This window comes from Scatophagus argus, chromosome 11 (genome assembly GCF_020382885.2).
Source record: "Scatophagus argus isolate fScaArg1 chromosome 11, fScaArg1.pri, whole genome shotgun sequence".
Lineage (NCBI taxonomy): Eukaryota > Metazoa > Chordata > Actinopteri > Scatophagidae > Scatophagus > Scatophagus argus.
Window position 1 is genome coordinate 5671311 of NC_058503.1, and position 19144 is coordinate 5690454.

The 19144-nt window shown below is 41.6% G+C and overlaps 1 protein-coding gene across 1 annotated transcript; it reads right to left on the reverse strand.

The window, feature by feature from the left end:
* Positions 1-19: 19 nt before the first annotated feature.
* On the reverse strand, positions 20-18821 carry ints6 (integrator complex subunit 6). Its single transcript, XM_046404230.1, has 18 exons — positions 18366-18821; positions 18150-18227; positions 17403-17552; positions 12422-12511; positions 10957-11140; positions 8177-8302; positions 7718-7869; positions 7190-7342; positions 6255-6387; positions 6022-6116; positions 5797-5907; positions 4994-5209; positions 4654-4780; positions 4290-4432; positions 4012-4198; positions 3106-3477; positions 2048-2141; positions 20-1810 (listed from the first exon to the last, which is right to left on the reverse strand). Exons 1-18 carry the CDS (start codon positions 18474-18476, stop codon positions 1717-1719), a joined length of 2616 nt encoding a protein of 871 aa, XP_046260186.1. The 5' UTR covers positions 18477-18821; the 3' UTR covers positions 20-1716.
* Positions 18822-19144: the final 323 nt, after the last annotated feature.

The following is a 19144-nucleotide window of genomic DNA, read 5'->3' on the forward strand; positions in this document are numbered from 1 at the left end:
GCATAGAGTCACATCTTTACACAACACTTTATTTACATGGCCCTTCACAGTGTAAAATAGAAACTTTATTCATGAAATACTTACAAAAAGGCCGTTTTCCACTGAACAATGTCTTTAAATAGTACTCTAGGGTTATTTACATCTTTACAGTGTATTCAAAATACTCTTTTGGTAGCGGCCTCTTCACAAACAAAGGTAAGTATGGCAGATTTTGGTCCCTGTCCAAGGAGGGAGGGAACAGAAGAGGGTTGCCCTCTGAATCAGAAATCAACTCTTGACCTATAGACCTTAATTCAGATTATTTGTGTACATTTGAGAAAATTGAACAGGCCTGACAAAAATAAGATTGCTGGAAAACAAAATTCTGCAACAAAGGTGATTTGTTTCTTTTAAATTACATTAAATAAACATTCTCAAATTTACACAAGTGCATTCACGGTTAAGTGACAAGGAGTTGGTTTGAGATTCATGGCAGCAAGGAGTTTAAGGGGCGGGTTAAGTTATTTGGCAGCAACCAGCACGTTGAGACAAGCTGGCATCCGAACCCTCAGTTCATCAACACGTCAGTGTTGCATATCAGCTGTTTCAGGCTAAAATGAAGATTAAAATGGAGGGGGGTGTTAAAGTATCTCCAATGTTATTGCTGAATATGATGCATTAGTGTTAGTTCCTGAGCTTTTTGTCCCTGTATTTCAACATTTGTATCCAATGATGCTGCATCATTCAGAATGATTTCATTTTGTGTTGCTCTCTCTGAAAACCTGCATTGCACAAGACACAGACTTTTTAAGTTTTATCTTCAGGTATAATGAAAACTGTGGATCAGTTTTGTTCTCCCCAGGGAGAACAAAAATGATTCATTCTTAAGTTACTACTCAATAATATTAATTGTCATTCTTGGAGGTAAACCACGAGTAGACAGATTCAAGATTCAAATTGAACCACAAGTTGACAAATTCAATACTCAAGCCAGGTCCATTTTAAGAGCACAGCAGTGGAGTGCTTCACTTATTGGAGTGCAGAAAGTAAATTTCAGTTGCAACAAAACATCTGACTCTCATCCTCCCACATGACAAAATGCCAAAAAAAGAAGAAAACTTAATAAGACAGAAAGAAAAGTGAATGAAAGGGCATGAGGGCAGAATTTCATGAGCATCTCTGCTGTATCCCGTTTGACCCTGAGTTGGCTGAAAACGCGCACGCAGCCGCAGCCACAGCCACACGTGCACACACACACACACACACACGCACGCACACACACACAGGACCTGGCATTCTTCTACATTGCTGGTCCATCACATCATCACATTCAAAACATGACTGAACACAACATCCAGGTGCAGGCTGCAATCAGTTCCTCTCCAGAAAAAGTCCTCCACAGGACTGCCTCAGGACGGGTTCACAGATCAAAAAATAACTGTGCTCAAGTGTTCTACAGGCCAAAGACCTTATTGTGTTTGCAAACTCATAGCAATGATAAAATGCTTCCGTCCTCTCTCTTTTGGATTTCTGGAAAATGCACGCGCCGTGTGCAAAACAACAAGACCATCCACAGTGCTGAGAAAATGAAGAGCGGCCACTGAGGAGGTGAACGTTCAAGGGCTGGATGCAATCTCGTCTCCGCAGGAGGGGCCCCGGTACAGGAAGGGCTTTTCAGAAGGATGTGGAGGGTTGTGCATTCGTTATCTGTAAGTTCAGTTGGGGAATGAGCCGGTCTCAGAGTGTGTCCACGTGGTTCATGTTATTGGATCTGCTGTGGATCTCTTCGAGGAAGTTCTCCAGCTGCTCGATGAGAACACGCTTCTTGAACCTTTACATTGAACAAACGATAAAAGAAAATGTTAGTGTTTTTATTTTCTGTATTAATAAAAAAGGGATGCTGATGCTAGCCTTGGATATAGAACTGCTTGTTATTTTAAGAAAGATGTGAACGATTTCAAGACAGCTGAGGGATACAAGATCTGAAATTGAAACATGTGATTTGTTTCTTCTGTTGACAGCTCATGTAAGACAGCAGCGTGACATCAAAGAAGGCTGAACTCCGTACCTGGCCGCCTCTTTGATGATGTTTTGGAGGAAGATGAGTCGGGTGTCCAGAGTGCCCTGGATCTGCTTCAAGAGGAGGAAGATCTTCTCGTAGTCTGAAACAGGAAGAGGAAGTGATTGAGGATTGATGACTTGTTTATTGCTATGTTTGTGTCCCTAAACCAGTTCTCAATACATACAGTAGAATGCTAACAGAAGATAAATATTTGCCATTATTGGATTTCATCTTTTAAATTATTCTGATTAAGTTTTAAGTTTAGAACACAGTTGGTATCAGTTTCTTGGAGATACTCTGACATTGGTGCAGTTGTTGCCTGATAATTAACAAGACATTTCAGCAAAGACACACCAAAAATAAGGTTTTGAGAATATGACACAGAAACAGCGACTTCATCACAAAGATTTTCCACCTGAAAGCATGCTGCCTCAGTGTCTTTCCTCAGAGGATTATTTCATTTATCCTTTTATTTGCTATTGCTCACATTTTGTCAAGTTTTGTATGTGCATAAACTAATATATGACATTAGCTGTCACACAGAAAAATAAAAATAATAATACTTTGCAAAAAAATTGCAATGAAGCATCACAATGATTTATTATGTGGACCACCTCACTGATTTGGACCAAATTCAGTCCACAGCTCACTGTTTTTGTAATGCGTAATTGTTGAGGAAAACAACTTTGAGGTCAAAACAAAGCTTGACCGCCATGAAAAAGCCTGCATTTATGTGGTTTCCTCAGGCAAGATAGGACAGAAACACTTTGACAGAGGATGGAATAGTTTTTATCATCTTTTGTTTGGGAACTGAAAAACACAGTGCACCTTGTAATTTTTGAGGCTCAAATGTTGCTCTAACTATATGTAAATACGACTGTGTTAAAGCTCAATATGTTGTAGGTCCATGGGCACGGAGTATCAGAAACGTTCTTTCTTTTGCGCAAAAACATGTTTGTATTTTGACTAAGGTATCAAAAACGCTTTGGCATTAATACCAAAATCTACATCCACACCAGTATCGAAGAACACGCCCCCAATGAGGACTATGTTTAGCAACATACGTCTTCCAGGTTTTCTGATCTCCTTGGTGATGAGCGCCCTCAGCTCGTTGTTGACCTTCGTCGTCTCAGTGAGAATGTGCTTCTTCAGAGCTGCAGGTGACAGGTAGCGCTGAGGCTGCTCCTCCAACAGCATCATCTCTGCTCCTCCCTCGCAGCCCGGCGGCAGCTCGCCCACCTGATGTCGCCCGTTCTCCCCCTCTTCCCTGTGAATGAGGTCATGGGGGTCCGAGGCCATGTGGTTCTCCTGGTGGTCGGCGGGCCCCGAGAGATGATCTGCTTCTGAGTCCGAGCTCCTGTCTGAGGAGTAGTGGTTCTGATTCAGGTGGTTGATGATCAGGTCTGGTTCAGGTGCTCCATCACTCATGTCCATGTCTGCAGATCCAGAGATTTAAAAATGTCATTTATTGCTGTGTTCACATCACGTAAGAAGAAATCAGAAAGATTCTTGTGTTTATGACTCGCAAGTGTTCGTGTCATCAGACTAATTAAGAAAAAGATAAAAAAATTAAATTTTAAAAAATTTAAAAAAGAGCTGTTTTTTTGAGGGAGTGGGAGTGGTGTCCCAGTCTGTGTTGTGCACACTAACATGCAAGCCTGTGAAGCAATTCAGATTCCTGTTTGTACAGAGATATATAAATATAAACACAAGGATTTTTTTTAATACACTTGCTTTTCTGAGAACCTTTCAGGACCGTATAGAGCAAGGTTTTACAGTGCAGGCTGGTGCGCTGTGTCCCTGCTGTTACCACTATGAAGAGCCTAATCCCAAGTGATTTAGAAGAACTGCATCAGCAGAACTGGCTTCAGTTCCAAAGTCACAGACAGTTACAAGCATGAGGACTGAACAGCTAATCATTTTAGTTAATAAGATGCCTCATTGTGACACAGTATGTGTACAAATCTCACCTGCACTTGGTCGAGGGCTGGCAGGGGGTGTTACTGGAGGGGTGTAGGCCCTGCCCAGACGCAGCAGGGGCGACATGCAGCGACGTCTCTTGGGCCCGCCGCCTGGCATGTTGTTGCTATCTCCTGGTCTCTTCCCCTTGTTCTGAGGGCCTGTCACAAACTCATCCGCCTCGTCGATCATCATGCCCTGATAGAGTGTGAAGGAGTGAAGGAGATGGTAAATGAACATGTTTCTCATTAAGGAGGATGTAGTGTTGATGGGAGTCAGTGGGACTTACCTTCTTGTCTAGTTTGAAGGGGTTGCCGAATGTGTGCAGACGTTTAGGCTGCTCAGGGTCTGCATCTCGAAGAGGCTGAGGAGCAGCTTTGAGGAAGTCTTGGTAGTTGCCCATCTGGGCTATTGGCACGCTGTGGAGCTGGTCTGGACGTGAGACAGGAAAATTGACCAATATAGAGGGAGTATTTTAGAATTTTCTCTTTCAAAGGGACACTTGACACCGACTGAAAATCATTCCTTTTGTTGAGCTTTAGTCAGCACTTGACTGTTTCACCCTGACATCAGTTTTGGGTGCAGTTAGAAGAATAAGACTTATGACCAAACCCAACAGTGGGCGTGGGAAACAGACCTGCACAGTGACTTACCCGAGTCCTGCCCTCTGAGATTACAGACACTGGTCTTAAGCAGGTTTCTCCTCATACGAGTGAGCTGGTCCAGCAGGTGGCTGCGAGGGATGTCATAGGGATTCCTGAAACTCTGCGGCTTCAGGCCCTGGTGCGGACACAAGACAGAGAAGAAAGAGAAAGTCCGAGCAGAGAATAAATGAGTAAACGTGAGATTTGAAGAGCTGAACATCAAAATCACAACTGTTCAAATAAATGTAGCTAAGTAAAGAAAATTTTGATGTGTGAAATTATGACTTAAGCTGTAGCTTAAGCTGCAAGCTTTTGTTGTGAAGTAATGTTAATAATAATCCAACTTTACCTTGTTGAGCAGTGCCAGATGAAATCCCTGGAACTCTTTGGGGTTGAGCTCCATGGGAAGAGACGGAGCCTCTCCTGTGAGGCTCTGCAGCTGCTGGATGAAATCCCTGCGCTGGGCCAGAGACAGACCTCCCCCCCGCCAACGCACCTTGATGCCAGCCTCTGGAGGGGGCTTCTTACCAATCAAGGCGATCAGGCGGTCATACTCGATTTTTGACTGAGAAGGGAAACAAATTAGAATTTTTTAAAATTTCTTTTATCTGAGGTGCAAGACAATATATATAACATGCATATTAAGGTTGGGTATGCTTTCTTGGTACTGGGGATGAATAAGAAAATAAATATACATTTTTCTGTACCCACAACAAAAGGTTTTTTCTACTTTATTTATTTTGTTTTTGTGAAAGAGGTTTAAGAGAAATTTTTCAAATGCTCATTTAATGCAGTCTTATAGACTGAGAAGTATAAAATGACCTTATTGTTGTTTCATGATTTAAAGCCCAAGTAACTGAGAATAAAAATCTGATCCATAGTTTTTGTTACTTGACTCAGCTGTTTGTTATTGTTAAGAAATGCCATGTAAAACAAACAAACAAAAAACAACAACAAATCTCAAACAAGTCCAAATCTCAGTTACTTAACAACTTACACAGTCTTATCAAAAGTTACTCAAACAGGAGTAAATAGTGACTATTACAATACTCTTTCAGAGATACTCGGCATAATTATTACACTTAGAGGCACACACAGATTTTCTGTGATGTGTGTCCAAAGGCAGCAAGACACAATGTTGCAACTTCTGACCTGTTGGCTGAGCTTCTTCAGGTAGGAGACCACGCTGTAGCTAAGGCCATACTCCATGTTGTCGGCCAGCAGGTTTGGAGCTCCCATGATTCTCAATGCTTTCCTCAGGGACTGTGAAAGGAGCACAGCATTTGGATCAAGGAATCATATTTATGGTCTTCAGATGCTAAATCAAAAGTAAAAAAATAAAAAATTTAATCAATTAATGACACCAAATCCACTAACCCCGATGTAATAGGGAGGCATGGTCTTCAGGTAGTTCTCAAAGGACTGCCGCCATTTGATGGTAGGCTTGAACTTGTGCACTTTGATCAAGTCGTCTGGAATAAGTGAGAAAAAAAGATTTAGGGCTCGACACATATACACATATGCCAGTAGTGATGACATCTCAGGAGCACATGCAGTAACAGTGAAAATGAGGTAAAATGCCAAATGTGACACAGATCCATCAGTCTTACCCAGAAGTGGCAGAAGCACGGGGTAATTGTAGGGCATCACAAACAGGTTGACACAGTTCAGAGCTGTGCTGGCCTTCAGGTAGCCAAACGGTTGGCCCAGGTCACTGTACTTGGCACTGTTACATACAAACACCTAAAGGACAGAGAGAAAATCAACGAATGTGAGGTGACACAAGAACTCTTAAACCAGCAACCAAAAACACATGACCTGCAGGCACCTGTAGCCTGAGCCACGTCATCCCACTAAAACAAAGACCACTGGGAAACCCATACACCCAATGCTGAGAAATATGAAATTTCATTTTCAACACTCCCTCTGTGTTTGGCAAGCTAACATTTTCACCTCATCTAACCTCTTTCACACATTCAGAACGGCTAAGTGGGGCACTGCTTACGAAAGCTGTGTATTTCGTATTCTAATATCATACACACATTTACATTCACGTATTTAACTGCCTGCATTGTGGAGGGCAGACAAAAATAAGTCAGGCTAGCATGCAGGTGGGGTACGTTTCATGTTTCTAGCCGTTACACATTTTTTTAAATTAGTGAATCATTTGCATGGGTTGCCAGGGTTACACATCTCCAGCTGGCAAGGAGGCTCTCAGGAAGTGACACGGTACACGCTGAGCAGTACATTCCCACATGCTGCTGTTTATTCACACAAAAGTATGCTGGATGACGGTGAACTTATTGAGTAGAGCATAGTATGTCATTTTGGACACAGCGTCAATGGCTCACATGTTCTTAATTTCTCAAATCACACGTCTCCATCAACACACACCAATATATGATGGAACATCTAAGGCTGCATTTAGCACAGACACAATGAAATTAAGGTTGAAAACATTACAGAGTTCAGCTTTAGTGTTAAAGTTGTTTCCCACTCACTCCGTGTTTGTTATTTTGTGTTGTGCGGTGCGATGGTGCTGTACCTGCCAGCAGGTGTGCGGGGACTTCCTCTCCAGTATATACTGGGTGAGGGGCGAAGGCTCCAGCTCATACTTGTCAAAGGGCACCTTGTCTATCACCATTGGCTCTGCGTCCAGACAGGAGAAACGAACATGGGGGTGGGCTGAACGCGGGGGCTGGGGGAAGCACACAGGGAGAGGTTAATACTGTTAATACTGTTAAAAGACAGGAAACATAAATTATCAAAACATATGCACACTTCTGTTGTGTTATATCGTGCAATCTACATGTTGCCAGTGTAAGCATTATTGCCTTCTTTGTTCCATCATTTATGTTCAGTGTACATGTAAACAAACAAAACTTTTTATGCCATTGCTTTTCCCTTATTGAATCTTTAATTCCATATATGTTGTTGCTTTCGGTCATGAGAAAACCTTTAGCTCAAAGTCCACTATATGAACCAATTTGGGCCTTCTAGGATATTACAATGTGAAAGGTGTATGGCCAAACCATGTCTTATAGTTCAGACGATTATTACAAGTGTTTCTTACGAGCGTTGGAGAATTTTGGTCCGGCCAAAAGGCCTCAGGGATGGGCCAATGACCAATAGGCACACCGGTTTTAGGGTTGGGTCGTACGTAGATCAGCTTGTGACAGCAATGCCAAGGCTGTATGCCAGACTTCAGTGTCTCGGGTGGAGCATCTGGACACAAGCATACAGTACAGACACAACCATAAAGGAAAACAACCATCAGCAGTTCAAGACAAGAAGCTGTTTGTGGGGTATGAAAAGACAACAAAATGATTTCGATAAACTGTAACAGTGTGTAGGCAATTAAAATGCGAAGGTGGGAGTTTAAACAGTGAAAGAAGAGCACGGAGAAGATTAAAAAAAGAGCGAGTGGGAGAGAGCAAACAGAATCTACGCTAATCACACAAATGCAGTGCAGCAACAGATAGAAAGGTATTTTAAAAATCAGAAATGAATTCTAAACAAACATGTATCTTACCCTCTAAAGGAGGAGGGTCGGGGCCGGTCTTCTCAAAGTTTATCACTACTCCACTCTGGATTTTCTGCACCAGAGACTCCAGACACTGATTCAACATACGCTGGGAGAATACACTGTAGGAACGTCCTGCAACACATAGACACATGTTAGATGTACATATACACATATATACAGAGAGAGAGAGAGAGAGAGATCTGAATGTGTGAATAAATACACTGTGCTATAGAGTTCAATGGCTTTAAACGAGATATGAATGATTCTAGATTCTAAGTTTGATTACATATGTTATATTCCATTTCTGCTCATAAATGCACCTAAATCCCACACACTAGACCAATTAAAAATTCTATGTTTCAAGCATAATTTCTGACAATCACTTCAACATTTTTGTGTGTATTTATCTTGTGTATCCGAACCTTAGGAGAATCAAACCAACCCAAAATCAAACATATCGAGCTCTTCTGAAAAAGATCAGTTCCAATATCCAGTCCTATTATTTAGAGAAATAACAGCTTGAATGTTTTGCCTGCTGCTTTTCTTGAAACAGAAGATGCAAGATTTAGAACTCAAAGGTTACCTGCTTAAAACCAGCTTTGAAAACCAAAAGCCAACCATGGATTTCTCATCCATGTTAGAAGTACTCCTAAAAGCACAAGATACTAATTGAACATAGAGTATTCATAGTGGAATATAAAACACTGCAGTGGGCACAGTGCCACTGTAAGTGCTCTCTTCTTAACACTGTATTCATCTTTATGAGCTTATTTCAGTCCTTTACACTTACAAGAAGTTACGGTCATTCAAGAAGGTACCTTTGCATGAAATGTTAACTCTAAAGCTCTGACCCTGTTTAAGTTTATCACATTATCAGTCACAAAGCAGCAAAGGTCACATGAATCAGACATGCTGTTTTACAATGCTACAGGCGATAGGTCTAATTCAGCCTTCAGGTCATTTATTGCCTCCAACTTCACCTCTAATGACCTTGTTATGCACCCATTCACCAGCTCATTTCAATAGGCTGTGGCTTTGTGTCAGGTCTGCCATCAGCAGTAATGGACAGGCAGCATGTACTGTAGACCGTCAGTGACAATGGAGCTGTGTCATGTTCTGCATTCAGCACCACTGACTGCTGCACAGAACTGTGGTATGCTATGCTCTCTCTCTCTCTCTCTGTGTTAATCTTAACCTGCCATCAGCATCATTCTAGGTTTTTCGTCCCACCAGCCGCTTGCAACCAGGCAGCATCAGGACTGGAGACAGGAGGGATAAAAGTCTTCTCCTATAAGTGCATGTTCTTTAAAACTGGCAGGTATGCAGTTTGGCTTATTCTGCATCTGGAGAATAAGTCAGTTCCAATCCTGGATCATGATGCAAAATCTAAGCTTTCTAACTGAGCTACACCTGAAGTGCAAAGCATTCAACCACTCTGAAACAGTTCCAGCACACTTGGTTTAAACCAGAGCTCATCATGTTTGTACTGACAGTACAGACCTGTAAACACAGGTAAATCTGAATATTGAGACAGAGAGCTCGGGGCTGTCCCTCGGTGCTGTGAAAAACAGCTGTCAAAGCCAGCTCTATCACTATCTATAACTCTGTTTCTTCCCTCAAAAAAAACCCAGACACTCATTACTATGCTCTTTCTTTGTAATGAGATGATTCATCAGCTGAGCTACGGAATGCATTTAACAAATAGCTATTTTGATCTGCTGTTATAAATACTTTGAGCTTGTCCCAGCACGTTCTGCCAGGCTCTGCTGCAGATATTAGGCTCATGTCTGTCCCAAGAGGAATATGTCTATGATGTTTTTCCATAATCAGGTTATAGTGACAGCAATTTACAAACAAATCTTGGCTGCACAAAATAAAATACATTATGGTTCTTTGTGAAACAAGTAACACACACATTCTGAGGTACAGTTAAAAAAAATCTGAATACTTGTTTAACTGTGATTGTTTTATGTTAGCCAGCTAAATGCAAGAATGTCTTTCAGGTTATCAATAGACAAATTTTATTACCAATGTACACATGCTACGCAAACAGAAGACTCCAAATGTAATCATGTACACTACGTGTGTATCATTTCAAAATGTATAAAATGTATGGGCTACATTCTGGGTCTGTTTTATGAATTTGTGGTGCAAGCCTATGTAGATTGAGAATATTTGTATTTATGGTATAAAAACAAAAAACCAAAACGAAACAAAATAATATAACCATCACCCACTGCAGCACTTAAGACCAAGTAAGGAGACACTAAGCAATTAAAAACTTAATTTAACAATGGTTTTAGCTTTTTACTGACATCATTGTTTAGAGTAAACACTCAAGTGATTTACTAAAGCACTTCCATAATGTCTGGAGACATGCTGAAGACAGATTAAAGAAAAAATGGTTAAAAATCTGTGCATCAAAGTCTGAGATACCCTCTGGGACAAGCACCAAAATGGATCCTACAATTCTCAGTAGCATCTTTCATTAAACCTTTTAATGCCCGTCTTTTAGTATAATCATTTTTCTAACTCCATTCCCAGTTAATCACACAAATTTCTGTCAAATTTCTTAAGTCTAAAGCATAACTCAAGATAACTCTCAAGGAATTTTCTCAGACGACAAAGATCCTCCAGAGCTACCTTCACTATCATCACAGACTGACTAGAGCTCCTCAAGATGAGTAAACTGACCTTTATTTGTAAAATCCTCTTCCTCTTGATGCAACACACCACACAAACACACATACACTAACCAAACACCAGCGTGCACTCAGTGCGCCTACCTCCGGTGACCTCACACATGGGGGTGATTGGAGAATCATCTGGTGGGACGCCACCGAGGGGTTCGGGCTCGACTGAAGCGCTGCCGGGGATGCGCAGCACCAGAGCGAACAGACGCTGGTCCCAGCGGAAAGGCTCCTTGGTGAGCTCGCTACCCGGCAGTGGGGTGGTAAGGGGCAAATGGAGCTGGATGATGGTGAAAAAAAGAGGAGTGAGTGTTAATGATGAAATGAACGGGTCATAAAAACGGGCTGTCGGGGTGCTGCTTAGAGCTGAACTCTATGGTGATGTATACACACCAAAGAAGCTCTGCTTTTAATATCACAGAGGAGAGTGAGAATGTCAGGCATCAGCAACCAGTGAAAATTATGTGTAGCGCCAGACTATTTTCACATCTAACTCAGTGAACAGAGTGAGAATTTATTTTGAGCAAACCAGAGGTGAGTGTGGAAAAGCAAACCAAGATGGTTTTGCTTAGTTTACTTACTTAAGTCTAGTTTGAATTAAGTATTTTACGATGAGTTAACAAGATGGTTAACTTGACTTCACAAAGTGCACACTTATATTCCAATGTTTAGCGAAGAAAAAGGGCACAAGAACATTTCCATAGTTGCAATCAAAGTCAAACTTCCCCATCAAACATCACTTGGTAATGTGTGCCCAGTTTGAGAACAGAAGTCGTAAATTAGACTGTAGCGGCAAATTATGGATTCATCTGTGTGCATCTGACCTCCACGAGTTTTGCTCTCAAGCTACAGAAACAACTACATGGCTGAATAGAGTGATCTGCATCTCACCCCTGTGAAAAGCAGCACAAACAGACATTCAACATGGATGACAACTTCTGAAGTTATGATGAGCCTTTCTAGTCTAATGAACATTACAATAACTGATGGGTTAAGGATGAGTCACAACAGAGACAGAACAATCAACTATAAAATCAACTGAGCTCTGTTGGTTTTTCACTGCTGATTATGTAAAACAAGGAACCTGACTGTGTCAATCTTGGGCTTTGAGAAGTTGTGAGGGGTATTTTCTGACATTTTATATATCAAAAGATTGATCGAGAAACTAACTGGCAATATTTCTCAATGACAAAAATAGCGTTTCTTACAGCCTTTACCATGATGCAGTTCAAAAGCTTTAAGTTACTGTTTCTATATTCTAGTGTAATTATATTCAAGTTGGTGGTTTCTTATATTAAGACAGGTGAGATATGATGCTATGAATGGACAGTGTGGTTGGACTTTTTTGCTTTACGTAGCCATGGGATGATTCTAACCTCAACTATTAAAAATCCATTGTACCAGCAGCTGTTATCTGCATTGAGACAGATAACAGGGCACAGTGTGATGGCGCCTGTGCCAAAGTGAACATTGTTTGTATGCTTGTGTGATCAGACAGGCTCCCAGGCTGGCCTCAAACCAAGCAGGAGGCCCTGACTTCAGACTGGACATTTAGGCTGACCTCGTCTTGGACTCCGCCGCTGCTGGTCAGCTTGTTGCCATCACTGATGGCGATTATGATGGCGGGTTCGAGGAAAAAGGGATTCCTTCCCTGCAAAGAGAGAGAAAAAAACAAAACAGAAATTCACAATTAATTCTGGAGGTAAACCACAAGAGTGGACAGAAGGATTGCATCAAACTATAAAGGGCTGAGGGCATTTATAAAAGCCAAGAGCAAAATTCATGTTGGAATTTGGCAGCTGTATTTATAGACCTTGAAAGTCTGAGGAATAAATGAGCACAGACAGCATATCATTATATAGATAACTTACAGGGGGTCTATTTAAAGTGAGTGGGTGTGTGAAAGAGAGAAACTTAACTCAAGGGATTACTAAAAAGAGAAGAGTCTTTCGTAAGCTATACATATGAGACCAGTATCTGCAGTATATATTCACTCAATCCTCCACAGAGTACATTACCTGAGGATCTATGTGAAACCTCTTTTCTGCTAGACCCCACAATATTTCACGACACCAGCACTCCACACAGATAAAATGAAACTCCACTGCGTTTGCCACTATGCATCAGCTTTGTGGGATCTCCACAGACCACAGAATAACTTGATGAGTGAATGGTGTAAAACCTCAACGCAGCCCGAGTCCTGTCAGCTCACTCAACCTCACTGCAGAGTCATACAGGGGCTGCATAAAGGCCATCCTGTTTTGACAGAGGTGCAATTATAAATGGACATGAACCCACTCAGTTTGGACTCTACCTGTAGGCCGTGGCTCCTGCTGAATGATAGATCTGTCTGCTTTCACCGAGAGCACAAAATAAACAGAGCAGGATGCCACCAAGATCCACTCTACTGTGGGTATCCATGACAACCTTGTAATTTTAGTTGCCTTCACCGAAAAATCTCTTCAGATCAAACACTTCCTTAACATGCTAGTGAGTTGATGAAGAGGCTAACAACTTGCAAGACAAGTGATGATTACAACTGTGGCTTTCATTTCTGTTACGAAATTAAGCGTTGGTCATAATGGAAGTAAACAAATACCAAATCCATTTACTAAAATGAGAATTTTGGACATCCCATCAGTCCATAATGACAACACAGAGCAGCAGTCGGCTGTGTTCCTGTAATGACTGCTAAGATGAAACAATAAGTTGATTAACTGAGGAGCTGATAAGCAGAAAAACCACCACGTATTTTGACAGTCAGCTCACTGTTTGAGTCGTCTATGCAGGTTCTCAGTCATCGGGGTCATGGTAGTTTGCTTCTAGCACTTGAACATTGTTTGAGTCAAACTTTCATTAGTTTCAGCAAGTCCAATGCAAAGATTTGCTTCTGACCTTTGTCTTATGATAAAGTGCCTTTTGCCACATTGACAAACAAAATCGTGTGATGACATCATCTTGGACTTTGAAATTTGCCAGTTTCAATATTTTCTGACATGTCAGTGACCCAAGTGATTAATAGAGAAAATAATCAATACATAAATTGATGAAGGAATAAACAGCAACTGCAGCCTCGATCGTCTGTAATAACTTCAAAGACAGGTCATAGCCAGCTACAGCCAAGTCCATCTGAAAGAGCAGGATCTCTGGCCTGCTGACACAATGCCAGACTGATGGAGATCCATTAGAGCCCTGTTCATCACTCCTGCTGACATGTTAACTCAAAACCAAACATCACCGGTCATATCATTTCCTCACTCTCATCCCTTCCTGTCCTCTCTTTCTTTGCTCTCTTAATGAAACAGATCAGTGTCAGGATTACCCGCTGGCTCACTCTCTGTACCTCCACACTCCTCTCCATCTCCCAGGGGAGAGTCATCTCAGATGCCTGGCAACCTGGAGGGCTCTTTGTTACTCTAGCGAGAAGCACTCCAGGGCAATATTAACTCCCTCACAACATTACTCCCCTTTGTCTTCTCCCTCTCTGGCTTTCCACCCCACTGAATGTCTCACACATCGAGCACTTGCAGAGAGGAGAATGAACGATCAAAGTAGACTTTTCTTCAGGAATTTAATTGGAAAGAGAAGCGGGCGATATAGAGTTATAACCCAGGAAGCTTCAAACACAAAGCCAAAAGAGCACAAGCTGCATCACTTTGGTTTGGCTTTGATTTGCAGCTGCTGATGCAAACCAACACCAGAAAACACAGACAAAAAGTGTGTGTAGTCATCAGAGTGCTGATGAAACCTCTGTCACTTCTGGCTGCTAAAAGGAAACAGCTGCACCTGAAGATGTATCAGATAATTTAGTTCAACAAAAACATGCACCTCATATTCTGCTTTAATCAAATGATTATGGGTACTGATAAAAGACTGTATATGCAGGGCTTCCCAGTCTCAATAATACTATCAATGTGAATCCAAAACTATTTCCCCTGCAAAACCAAGAAAACGGGTTAAGCTTCAGTTAAATGAAACAAAAACACTAACAAAATAAGATACAACAGAAAGTAACTGACAGTGTAGTACTAAAAGAATTAGCCAATTAATCAATTAGTTAATAGACTGAAAATTATTTGAAAAAATGTTTTATAAATTGATTGCTTAGGTCAGGTGCTTATGGTGCCAAACACTGACAGCTACTCAAAGGTGCTTTTTTGAGTTTTCTGAGTAGTTCCTGGAAATCAGTTTAGGACTGCTAAGCAGACAAAAGCAGCAACGTGAAGATGTCACAAAGTGCTACGGTAAACAGTTCAGTTGCTGCCCTTCAGCAATGGTCATTATAAAACTTCCTCTGAAAAGGACATAAAAAGCCAAATATACTCATCACTAGTAATTACAACACAGATTATGAGGTCAAAGTCAGGCTGCGGATAGCTGGGAGTGTGCCATTTATTCTGAGGCAGGCTTTCGTTCAGTTCTGAAAAGGTGCAGAGAACTGGTTGTTAGGGCATAAATGACCTCTCATTAGAGGTCACCAGTGACCAATGCAGGACGCAGTAACCTTGGCCTCAGCAAGTGCTGTTGGTGTTCACAGACACGTGCCTTAGAGCATGGCTAACAGTTGACATTCAAACTCCCTGAGAGGGTGTGACATGCATTATGTATGCTGTATATATGTATTACCCAGGACAGCCGGGATCTTCCATTTGTTATTCAGGAAATGCTAGTTCATCGTTCACTATTGCTCTCACCCTGATGACTTACCTCCACACTGGGAAACAAATGTCCAGATATCGACGACATGCGTGCAGACTCACCCAGCAGTGTAACTGGGCATGGACTTTAAAGCTCACACTAATAATATCAGCAGAAATTTGCCTTTGGTTTCCAGACAGCGGACAGAAGATAGGAAAATCTTACAGGACAGTGAGCCGAGAGCTCCTTTTTGCTGTTTCTAATGAGACTAAATCAGGATGTTGCGCCGCACGGTAAGTAGGATGATCAAAGGAGACTTTGTCATCTGTTGCAGAGAAGTCATTAGGCTGATATGAAAGTAGCAGTCTAAAACTGTAAAACACAATCTCACAACTTCTATCAATCATGCCCTCTCTAGCAAAGTTTTAGTTTTAACAACTACATCCCTAAACTGGAAATTTGACTAAAGAGACTTGAACTGGTGAGGTCATTAGACAGCACTATTTGGAACTGGGCCAGTAATACTGAATTGGTTACAGACTTTGTGGGTTCAGAAAATATCTGTTTGCTACATTCAATCCCAATTAATTTTAAGTGAATGCAGGCTTCCAGCTGTGACTCAGGTCAGCTGTTCAGCTGAGAGGAGAGACTTGTTTCAAATTCACAAATTAAAATGGAGTTGTGCAACAGAGAAAATAACACCAGTGAGCTTACAGTCTAATGTTGTAAAGCCTTCTTCTCGAATATCCGAAAATTCCTGATCTTCTGTATTGAATATTTAAATAACTTTCGTGTGGGATAAATCCCTGTTTGCTGTCGGCTTGAGCAGAAAAATAAACAATCTTGCATGCAGAATTTAACAAATCTGTGCAAATCTCAGCCTCAATTGCACGTTTCAGAAAAGTGTTTAAAAACAACAACAACAACAAAAAAAAAAACGACTTGGGACTATGTTAATCAAGGCACAGAAGGCCACTGAATTTAAACTCAAATTAATGTAGAAAGTCCAAAGGACCTCTGGCAACCAAAAAATTACACTAGTTAACAATTACTAGTTTGTTTGGTTCTACGTAGCAATAGATTATGCAGTTTGAAACAACTGCCCAGAAGTACTTCATACCATAATGAAGGCTGTAATGTCAGGCTTTTATTGAAACCTGTTTTAGAGAGGTGTGATTCACCTTTGTTTTCATTTCAGAAGCTTGACTCTTACTGAGAGGTGGTTCAGATATTTTGCCAACACTATTCATGTCAATGAGAGTAGACTAAGTATTTGAAACTCCTCTCAGGTTAACGCAGTACAGTTCAACAGCACCTCTAACTCGACCATTAAGTGGAAATAACACCTCTGTAAAACAGTTCTAAGAAAACTGAACATTATAAGTCTTCTGAAGGCAGGAGTTAAAGAAAATCTATTGCATCAGAATATATTACTTTGAGGTAGGTGTGCCTAATAAAATACCAACTCATGTGCATATCTGCACAGCCTTCATTAAATATTTATCCTCCTAAGGCTGTAAGAGACCCAAAGTTTAAATACATCATACACTTTAAGGTGGCTTAATGTTTTGAAGTTAATTAACACCTAATCTCGATACATCTGATTTCAAACAAAGTGGTGGCATGTAACAAAGTCACCCAATCACTGGTGAAATTGATACAGGTTACAGGACTGATAAAATAAAGTTGTTCCTGTCTTTTTACTTTGCTGCTGTTCTGTTTGTGTTATAAGCACATGACTGAGAGTGTGTGGGGTCACAGTATGCAGGTGGTTGATGCTTGGAGGACTGGGGATAGGGGGAGGGAAGTAGCGGAGTGGGTCAAAGAGGGTCTGTAAGGGCATATAGCACCTTGTCATAACACTGTCTAAAACCTGATTTCTTCTCTGCCTCAGTGCTACATACCTGTCCATAGTTGTCTATCCCAGTCACTAATCTATTGAGATTGAGTAAATCAAAAGCGGTCCTCAAGGACTGGCCGATAGTTGTCAGTCCGGTTGCTTGGAGGTTCCTCAGCTCTGTCATGAAAGTGGCATGGCTCTCTTTCCATCCAGCCTTCAGAAAAACAAAAACAAAAGCAAAATGTTTGGTTAATAACACACATTAAGATAGATAACTGCCCCATTGTTGTGGCCATCAGACAACTTCAAGAGAAGTCAATAGTTAACTTGGAAGTTTGGGTGAATCTTAACACACACACACCCACATATGTATATGGGTATGGGTGTGTGTGTGTGTGTGTGTCGCTTCCTGTCTGTCAAGGCAATAATTTGACAGCACTACTGCCAGGACCTTGATCTGATCTACCAGCCTAGTGCGACCGTCCTGAGATAATAAATTACAAATCGTAATGTGCACCGGGACTGAAGTGGCAATTTGGTCTAAACAAGTAAAGTAAGCTAGTCTGTCACCTCTCCCCCCTCCTTCTCCTCCTCCTCCCCCCAGATATCACCTCGCTGTATAAATAACACCCAGAGTTCCTTGCTGCTCACATTGAAACAAAATGTCGGCCATGTTTTAAAAGGGGTATGAAAGCTCCTCCTGAAGATTTTCTCGACACAATTGATGTAGTGATCACAACGTGGTGGAGCGATGGAGGGACAGTCAATCTGCGCAATGTAAAGCTGGACATGACCCGAAAACAAACTCTACCTTTATCCCGTACGGAACGTCTTCAAAATTTACCAACATATACCGGTCCCCTCGGCTCGCCGGATCTCTCCCTCTGAGCTGTGGAAATAGTAGAGAATTATTTACGGTTATCGAGAGATCAGGTTTGACAGGCGAGCTTGCAACAGTACAATGATGATCTGAACCGCAATCCCGCTCGGGATCTCCCAATATGAATGTGTCCCGTGGTTACAGTACCTTCATAAAAGTCTCAACAGCGCCTTTTGCTATGTCCAGATAGGTAGTGCCCAGATGGGTGCGCTGGTTCATTGAAGCGGACGTGTCTATCAGAAAAAGTAAAACGGGCATTGTGATGGTAATGACACGTTCTGCATGGACTTGGTGTCAGTACAACCGGCCAAAACGCAAAAAAATCTTTTGTTCTCCTGCCGCCTGTATCACCTCTCAGCTAGCTAGCTAGCTGGCTAACTGTCTGTCTCACACATTCTTTCAAAAAAGTGTCAGAATAGTGAGTGTAGAAGCCCTTTCCGGGCAAACTAAACTAAAAACCTTAAACCCTGGGGGCAGGTTATTGATTCACGAGGGATTTTGAGAATTTTTACAATATTTTGCAAATATTCCTAAGTTTCATAGTAACAAAGTTCCCCCTCATAGTGAGTCCCTGCTTCTCCCTACACTGAATGCGCTGTGTCTTCTCCACTGGTTTTACCCTAAGCTCCGCGCTTGACCCCGCCTCCCAAACGGTCCTTCAGCGTCACGTGTACATATGCTCGCGTACAATTGGTTGTGTGAAGCCCCTCATTACCATATCCAAATTAGGCCAAAGCTGAGCGTCTGATGCGCATGCTTACTTGCCTGAGAGGCAGGAATGCGAGGAAAATATTCTGTACATGCTTTATGTGCTAAAGAATGCAATATATGACGGGACGCGCTGTTTTTTAACATTACTGTAGTTGTTTTAGCACATGAAATTTCGGAATGAGTCTGTGTCTGCCTTTAGAGGTGGTTACATAATC

Coding starts and splice junctions, on each gene's coding strand:
- ints6 (XM_046404230.1), bottom strand. CDS start 18,476: ATGCCCGTTTTACTTTTTCTGATAGACACGTCCGCTTCAATGAACCAG. Junction 12,512..17,402: donor GGATAGACAACTATGGACAG/GTATGTAGCACT, acceptor CTCTCTTTGCAG/GGAAGGAATCCCTTTTTCCT. Junction 7,870..8,176: donor CGACCCTCCTCCTTTAGAGG/GTAAGATACATG, acceptor GCTTGTGTCCAG/ATGCTCCACCCGAGACACTG.